Raw genomic sequence first — 9,344 nt, 5'->3', positions numbered from 1 at the left:
GGAGGAGTAGAGGAGGAGAGGAGGAGAGTGGCGATGAGAGGAGGAGGAGAGGAGGAGAGGAGTGAGAGAGGAGGAGAGGAGGAGAGTGGCGATGAGAGGAGGAGGAGAGGAGGAGAGTGGCGATGAGAGGAGGAGGAGAGGAGGAGAGGAGTGAGAGAGGAGGAGAGGAGGAGAGTGGCGATGAGAGGAGGAGGAGAGGAGGAGAGGAGTGGGAGAGGAGGAGAGGAGGAGAGTGGCGATGAGAGGAGGAGGAGAGGAGGAGAGTGGCGATGAGAGGAGGAGGAGAGGAGGAGAGTGGCGATGAGAGGAGGAGTAGAGGAGGAGAGGAGGAGAGTGGCGATGAGAGGAGGAGGAGAGGAGGAGAGTGGCAATGAGAGGAGGAGGAGAGGAGGAGAGGAGGAGAGTGGCGATGAGAGGAGGAGGAGAGGAGGAGAGTGGCAATGAGAGGAAGGAGGAGAGGAGGAGGAGTGAGAGAGGAGGAGAGGAGGAGAGTGGCGGAGGAGGAGGAGGAGAGGAGGAGAGGAGTGAGAGAGGAGGAGAGGAGGAGAGTGGCGATGAGAGGAGGAGGAGAGGAGGAGAGGAGTGAGAGAGGAGGAGAGGAGGAGAGTGGCGATGAGAGGAGGAGGAGAGGAGGAGAGTGGCGATGAGAGGAGGAGGAGAGGAGGAGAGGAGTGAGAGAGGAGGAGAGGAGGAGAGTGGCGATGAGAGGAGGAGGAGAGGAGGAGAGGAGTGGGAGAGGAGGAGAGGAGGAGAGTGGCGATGAGAGGAGGAGGAGAGGAGAGAGTGGCGATGAGAGGAGGAGGAGAGGAGGAGAGTGGCGATGAGAGGAGGAGTAGAGGAGGAGAGGAGGAGAGTGGCGATGAGAGGAGGAGGAGAGGAGGAGAGTGGCAATGAGAGGAGGAGGAGAGGAGGAGAGGAGGAGAGTGGCGATGAGAGGAGGAGGAGAGGAGGAGAGTGGCAATGAGAGGAGGAGGAGAGGAGGAGAGGAGTGAGAGAGGAGGAGAGGAGGAGAGTGGCGATGAGAGGAGGAGGAGAGGAGGAGAGGAGTGAGAGAGGAGGAGAGGAGGAGAGTGGCGATGAGAGGAGGAGAGGAGGAGAGGAGGAGAGTGGCGATGAGAGGAGGAGGAGAGGAGGAGAGGAGTGAGAGAGGAGGAGAGGGGCGATGAGAGGAGGAGAGGACATTAACCTCGTTAACAGTCCCACATGTCTCCCCTGATGTCACACACCCCGCTCCTCTCAACATGTCACACACACTCCTACCTGTGCCCACCGAGCACTCTGTGATGAGGGGGTGAAAGTGAAGAGATAGCGATGTGCATCACAAAACCCCTCAGAGACACTCATTGGCTGACACTCCCACAGCACACACACACACACACACACACAGGCACACACATGCACAGATACAGACACAGACACACAAAGTCATTACATACACACATGTGCACATACAGTATGTGACCCCCTCTGTGTTCTTTCATTAACTGACTTCTACATACTGCAGAGAACTGTCATTACAGCACAGTGGTAATCAATCTATAAATCTCTCTTCCTCACTCTCTCTCTTCCTCCCCTGCTTTCTCTCTCTTCCCTCACTCTCTCTCTTCCTCCCCTGCTGTCTCTCTCTTTCTCCCCGAATCTTTCTTTCTCTTTCCTCCCCCGCTGTCTCTCTGCTTTCCTCCCAGTAGTCTCTCTTCCTTTCTCTGCCCCTGAATTCCACTCTCCCTCTTCCTCCATCTATCTCTCTCCCGCTGAAGTGAGTGTGGTTAACCTGTATCTCTCTCTCTCTCTCTCTCTCTCTCTCTCTCTCTCTCTCTCTCTCTCTCTCTCTCTCTCTCTCTCTCTCTCTCTCTCTCTCTGTCTCTGTCTCTCTCTCTCTCTCTCTGTAGTGTGGTTAACCTGAATCTCTCTCACTCTCTCTCTCTCTCTCTGTAGTGAGTGTGGTTAACCTGAATCTCTCTCTCTCTCTCTGTCTGCTTCTCTCTCTGTGTCTGTCTCTCTCTCTCTGTAGTGAGTGTGGTTAACCTGAATCTCTCTCTCTCTCTCTCTCTCTCTCTCTCTCTCTCTCTCTCTCTCTCTCTCTCTCTCTCTCTCTCTCTCTCTCTCTCTCTCTCTCTCTCTCTCTCTCTCTCTCTCTCTCTCTCTCTCTCTGTAGTGAGTGTGGTTAACCTGAATCTCTCTCGCTGTAGTTTGTGTGGTTAATCTTTCTGTCTCTCTTTGTAGTGAGTGTGGTTAACCTGTTTCTCTCTCTGTAGTGAGTGTGGTTAACCTGTTTCTCTCTCTCTGTAGTGAGTGTGGTTAACCTGTTTCTCTCTCTCTGTAGTGAGTGTGGTTAACCTGTCTCTCTCTCTCTCTCTCTCTCTCTGTAGTGAGTGTGGTTAACCTGTCTCTCTCTCTCTCTCTCTCTCTCTCTCTCTGTAGTGAGTGTGGTCCTGAAGGAGAGGAGGAGTAAAGACAGCATCACTCTGGCGTGGCAGGGCCCTGACAGTTCCAATGGAGCCATAGTGGAGTATGAAGTAATTTATTTTGAGAAGGTAAGTCACACACACACACCTCCATTTCACTCTCCTTTTCTTCTGTTCTCTTCTCCTCTCTTCCCTCTCTTCTCTTCCTACTTAATGTCTGACTCAGACCTGAAAATCCCAGTGTGAACTCTCTAGCCAGTGTTGAATGGATCCAATAAGCACAGGCGTGCACTTGATTTAGCTCACTCTGCACATCGAGTAGGCAGACTTTGCACCCTAGGACCAATTGAATGGCTCTGAAAGGGAAGTGTATGTCTACCCAGTGCACCAGGCAAGCTAAATCAAACAGGAAAGTGAATGAAGAGAACGAGAGAAGAGAGGAATGGGAAGTGTGTGTGTGTGTGTGTGTGTGTGTGTGTGTGTGTGTGTGTGTGTGCGTTATTGGCTGGGATCAGTGATAATATTCCAGAGTAATAGTGTTAATCAGTGTAGTGGAGCTCCTCTCATTAGAGAAGGTATCAGAGGTACTGCAAGGAGGCTGCTCACTGACACACACACACTTAACATTTCTCTCTCTCATGTATCTCTCTCTCTCCATCTCTCTCTCTCTCTCTCTCTCTCTCTCTCTCTCTCTCTCTCTCTCTCTCTCTCTCTCTCTCTCTCTCTCTCTCTCTCTCTCTCTCTCTCTCTCTCTCTCTCTCTCTCTCTCTCTCTCTCTCTCTCCCATTAGAACCAGAGAGAGCAGAACTACACGGTCCTAAAGACCAGGTCCAATGTGATGACTGTAGACGGTCTAAAGCCTGGCACTACCTATGTGTTCCGTGTCCGAGCTAGAACCAACGGGGGATACGGCAACTACGGAGGAGAGATAGAACTGGAGACCAGCAACGAAGGTAAAGATCTGTCTCTTTCTCTTCCTCTCTCTCTCTTTTTATGTTCTATCTCTCCTCTCCTCTTTTACCTCTGCCCATCTCTCCTCTCCTCTTTTACCTCTGCCTATCTCTCCTCTCCTCTTTTACCTCTGCCCATCTCTCCTCTCCTCTTTTACCTCTGCCCATCTCTCCTCTCCTCTTTTACCTCTGCCCATCTCTCCTCTCCTCTTTTACCTCTGCCCATCTCTCCTCTCCTCTTTTACCTATGCCTATCTCTCCTCTCCTCTTTTACCTCTGCCCATCTCTCCTCTCCTCTTTTACCTCTGTCTATCTCTCCTCTCCTCTTTTACCTCTGCCCATCTCTCCTCTCCTCTTTTACCTCTGCCCATCTCTCCTCTCCTCTTTTACCTCTGTCTATCTCTCCTCTCCTCTTTTACATCTGCCCATCTCTCCTCTCCTCTTTTACCTCTGCCCATCTCTCCTCTTCACTTCCATCAGGTCAGTCCTAGGGCTGGGCGATATGGGAAAAAATATTTTATCACAATATTTTTCTTATTTTATGTTTCTGAATGATAAACGTTTCCAAATATGTCTTATGAGTAGTGCATGACTGTAGGATGTTTTGAATGGGCTTTCTCCATTCTGATTGTTTTCTACTCAACCAAACTAGGACAAAGCTGACAATAAAGTAGTCCAATTGATATAACCTTTCATTTATTTAGCAGTATATCAAAATACCTTTATAGACGGTATTGTAAATATCCATACCGGTATGTGGAGCCATACCGGTATACCTTAAAAGACGATACAGTGGGGAAAAAAAGTATTTAGTCAGCCACCAATTGTGCAAGTTCTCCCACTTAAAAAAGATGAGAGAGGCCTGTAATTTTCATCATAGGTAAACGTCAACTATGACAGACAAATTGAAAGAGAAAAAAATCCAGAAAATCACATTGTAGGATTTTTAATGAATTTATTTGCAAATTATGGTGGAAAATAAGTATTTGGTCACCTACAAACAAGCAAGATTTCTGGCTCTCACAGACCTGTAACTTCTTCTTTAAGAGGCTCCTTTGTCCTCCACTCGTTACCTGTATTAATGGCACCTGTTTGAACTTGTTATCAGTATAAAAGACACCTGTCCACAACCTCAATCAGTCACACTCCAAACTCCACTATGGCCAAGACCAAAGAGCTGTCAAAGGACACCAGAAACAAAATTGTAGACCTGCACCAGGCTGGGAAGACTGAATCTGCAATAGGTACGCAGCTTGGTTTGAAGAAATCAACTGTGGGAGCAATTATTAGGAAATGGAAGACATACAAGACCACTGATAATCTCCCTCGATCTGGGGCTTCACGCAAGATCTCACCCCGTGGGGTCAAAATGATCACAAGAACGGTGAGCAAAAATCCCAGAACCACACGGGGGACCTAGTGAATGACCTGCAGAGAGCTGGGACCAAAGTAACAAAGCCTACCATCAGTAACACACTACGCCGCCAGGGACTCAAATCCTGCAGTGCCAGACGTGTCCCCCTGCTTAAGCCAGTACATGTCCAGGCCCGTCTGAAGTTTGCTAGAGTGCATTTGGATGATCCAGAAGAGGATTGGGAGAATGTCATATGGTCAGATGAAACCAAAATAGAACTTTTTGGTAAAAACTAAACTTGTCGTGTTTGGAGGACAAAGAATGCTGAGTTGCATCCAAAGAACACCATACCTACTGTGAAGCATGGGGGTGGAAACATCATGCTTTGGGGCTGTTTTTCTGCAAAGGGACCAGGAAGATGCATTGAAGATGAAACGTGGCTGGGTCTTTCAGCATGACAATGATCCCAAACACACTGCCCGGGCAACAAAGGAGTGGCTTCGTAAGAAGCATTTTAAGGTCCTGGAGTGGCCTAGCCAGTCTCCAGATCTCAACCCCATAGAAAATCTTTGGAGGGAGTTGAAAGTCCGTGTTGCCCAGCGACAGCCCCAAAACATCACTGCTCTAGAGGAGATCTGCATGGAGGAATGGGCCAAAATACCAGCAACAGTGTGTGAAAACCTTGTGAAGACTTACAGAAAACGTTTGACCTGTGTCATTGCCAACAAAGGGTATATAACAAAGTATTGAGAAACTTTTGTTATTGATCAAATACTTATTTTCCACCATAATTTGCAAATAAATTCATAAAAAATCCTACAATGTGATTTTCTGGGAAAAAAATCGTCTGTCATAGTTGACGTGTACCTATGATGAAAATTACAGGCCTCTCTCATCTTTTTAAGTGGGAGAACTTGCACAATTGGTGGCTGACAAAATATTTTTTTCCCCCACTGTATATCTCCCAGCACTGCTCATTCCTTCCTTTTTCTCCTATCTTTCATTCTCATATTGGAAGGACATGAAAATCCAGCTCATGAGATTGTCTCTAATTCAACTTGGGCTGTGACAATGATGGAATTCTGGGTAACAATTAATTGTCATGCACATTTTTGTTGAACTTTTTAAAGTTGTTTCTATGACCGCAACAAGATCTCATAGTTTTCCTTTGAAATGCAATGTATTTACAATGAACGTCTATTTATGACGCATTAAAGCCGCGTGGTTACAGGGTTAATTCCGCGTGGTTACAGGGTTAATTCCGCATGGTGACAGGGTTAAAAGAGAAATATCTCAAAGTTTAACAGTTTTAATTCTGAGTGGTTAAGGTTAGGGCTATGGTTTGGGGAAGGCTTAAAACAAAATAATAAATAGAAAACGACTCGCTATTACCATCAAGTATTCTCATGGCTTGCTAGAGCATTGTGAACTGGGGTGGGGCAGTGGTCTGAGCAGCACGCTTCGGCTCCAAGCATCACGAGTTGACTCCCAGTGCTGGGCAATCAATTGTGAGTGCCAAGGAAGGCATATATGGACATTCTCAGGACCTTTTCAAATGTCTGAAATCGAAGTGTATTTCTAGTGATCAGGCTGATAACATACTATACCTAATGAATGCAACACAGGTTTGGTGACATCCTCGTCTCAAAAACAAACGCTTTTGGAAAGTAAGCTTTTTCTCTCGACCGTCTCGTTCTGAGCGTAAAATAATTACCAACTTTACCCTCTTAATGTAAAAATAAAAAACTGCTATTGGACAAAATTATTTTACTTGAAAATAAAGTTGAACCCCCCCCAAACTCCTAAAATAAATGTAAGACAAATCATTGTTTTACTTCACGATTATTGTCCATAATTGTTGGTTACAAGATTTTATGATTATTGTGCCAGCCCTATATTCAACTCGACTGAATATCGATCATATAAATCAAATGGATCAATATGATCAATCATTTTAATTTTATGAATCTGATCAATCGTTCAGTTCAAGTTCATGACTATTGAAATTAAAACCAAAGATTGAGCTGATTGAATATTAGTCATATCAATTCTATGAAGTGTGATCAATGTTATTGTCTCTGTGGTGAACTGAAGTCTTTAAAAAATCAACCCTGTGTGTGTGTGTGTGTGTGTGTCTTTTCTTCTTTGTGTGTGTGTGATGCAACGGAATGGAATAGGAGACCAATGGCCATGTATTGCTGCCTGGAGACATTCATTTGCCTGAAAGGGCTGGCTGCCCATGCACACACATACACACATACACACACACACAGAAACACATACACACACACACACACACAAATGCATGCACATGTCTGCTCGTGCTTGGCTAAACTTGATAAATGAGGTATTTGTTTTGAGTAATGGCCCGATTACTGCAGTGTAAAAATCAATGTGGTTTCACAGAAACTTTTAAAGCAGGCTTGTTATGTACAATGTTAACATATCCATTTGGAAAGCGCAGGAGAATTGGAATGTGTTTACAGTCGGCTGTCTTTGAGGAATATTGAAATGGAAAAAGCTTTTTATCATCAAAGAGCTTGCTGAGTACATTCTCTTTCTCTTTCAATCTCTTTCTCTCATTCTCTCTCACTCTCTTACACACACACACACACACACACACACACACACACACACACACACACACACACACACACATACACACACACACACAAACACACACACACACACGCTGGAGTCTTTGTAAAAAATGGTCAAAGACTCCAGCCACCCAAGTAATAGACCGTTTTCTCTGCTACTGCATGGCAAGCGGTACCGCTGCAACAAGTCTGGAACCAACAGAACCCTGAACAGCCATAAGACTGCTAAATAGTTAGTTAAATAGTTCATCAAATATCTACCCGGACTATCTGCATTGACCCCTTTTTGCACTATCATTTTTGAATCATCACATACACTGCTGCTGCTGCTGTTTACTATCTGTCACTTTATTCCTAGTTATGTACAGTACATTTCTACCTCAATTACCTCGCACCCCTGCACATCGACTCAGTACTGGTACCCTGTGTATATAGCCAAGTTATAGTTACCCTTTGTGTATCTATTATTACTTTTATTATTACATGTTTTACTCTTCTATTATTTATCTATGTTCTTTCTCTCTCTGCGTTGTTGGGAAGGTTCCGTAAACATTTCACTGTTAGTCCACACCTGTTGTTTACGAAGCATGTGGCAAATAACATTTGATTTGATTTGATTTGGCACAACTTGAACTACCTTGGACACACACAGACACACACAGACACACCTTCTCACACTGTGTTAACCCTTTCTCTTCCCTGTGATTCCCTGTCTCAGACATGTTGGCCATAGGAGACCCTAACCAGTCTACTATCCTGGCTGTGTCCATCGCTGGAGGCATCGTACTGCTCATCTTCCTGGTGGCCTGCTTTGTCGTCAGTGGCAGGTAAGGGAGCTACACACACACACACACACAACCACACACATGAACGTGCACACACACTCACTGACATTTACTTTGCTCCCATCATATTATATACAATGTTTGATTGTAACCTTAAGGCAACATTAGCTAACGTTCAGCCAAGGTAATCTGTAAACCCAGTGGTGTTATATGCAGGCTAGATTAGTGAGTCAAATTAAAGAAGAGAACCAGAGAGAAGAGATGAGATGGGAGGAGGAGGAGGAGAGGAGAGGGGGAAAGGAGAGAACTCTTCTTGGATGCAGTGCAGACAGTCCGAATTAGGCTCCAGCTCTCCAGTACCAAAGGAGGAGAGGAGAGAAGGAGGAGAGAAGAGGAGAGAGGGAGGAGAGGAGAGAGAGATGACAGGCCAGTGATTTATAATATCTGTAAATGAATGCTTATCCTATATACACACTGACTAGATTAAATAGCTATTCTTCCCCTGGACACACACACACACACACACACACACACACATACAGTACACACACACATACACAGTTCTGAGGTCTGTAAAAACATTAGTATTGATTGAGGGTGATTGCCTATCAGGCTGAGTGCTCTATTAAATATTGACCAGGTGGAATCTAATTAGTGGAGACTGTCCTAAACACACACCCACACACATGCACTTGAACCTGCACTAACATGCAAATACACACATAAAACACAGTCACATACGTAAAGGTTGAAAGGTTGAAGAAGAATAGGGAATGAAAGGCTAGATGGCCGACAGGCAGGGTGTTAATCCTGGTTTACTAGAAGTACACACAGACACACACATACAGCTAATCAGGTTTAACAGGCTGGAAGGCAGGCGAGGCGTTAACTAGGTTTTACAGGGGGGTCGATATACTGCCATCAATTACCTCTCCCTCCAGCCCTCTTTTCTGGTTTTGACTAGATGGGATGCAGTTAATGTCAGAAAGTGACTTTTCATAGCAGGTTAGGAGAACTCACGTAGCAGGTTAGGAGAACTCACGTAGCAGGTTAGGAGAATTGACGAAGCAGGTTAGGAGAACTGACGTAGCAGGTTAGGAGAATTAGGTTAAAGGGACATTTCACCGTTGCTCTATTTCACTATAAATGTCCATTCATATGTTATTAACATATCATATTTGTCATAAACATTTTGAATTTCCTCACTACAAGCAAAAATGAGAGTTTCTGCATCTGTCACGCCCTGACAT

The 9,344-nt window shown here is 45.4% G+C and overlaps 1 protein-coding gene across 2 annotated transcripts in view; it reads left to right on the top strand.

The window, feature by feature from the left end:
• Window positions 1-9,344, top strand: part of LOC121535539 (ephrin type-A receptor 3-like) — a 163,319-nt gene that overhangs the window by 100,126 nt on the left and 53,849 nt on the right. For both annotated transcript variants that reach the window (XM_041842712.2, XM_041842711.2), the window contains exons 8-10: window positions 2,422-2,534; window positions 3,196-3,358; window positions 8,028-8,136. In XM_041842712.2, the coding sequence (XP_041698646.2) occupies window positions 2,422-2,534; window positions 3,196-3,358; window positions 8,028-8,136 (385 nt within the window). The remainder of the gene's footprint in view (window positions 1-2,421; window positions 2,535-3,195; window positions 3,359-8,027; window positions 8,137-9,344) is intronic.

Source organism: Coregonus clupeaformis, chromosome 21, assembly GCF_020615455.1.
Source record: "Coregonus clupeaformis isolate EN_2021a chromosome 21, ASM2061545v1, whole genome shotgun sequence".
NCBI classification, from domain to species: Eukaryota; Metazoa; Chordata; class Actinopteri; order Salmoniformes; family Salmonidae; genus Coregonus; species Coregonus clupeaformis.
This window is presented reverse-complemented; position numbering and strand designations above follow the sequence as displayed.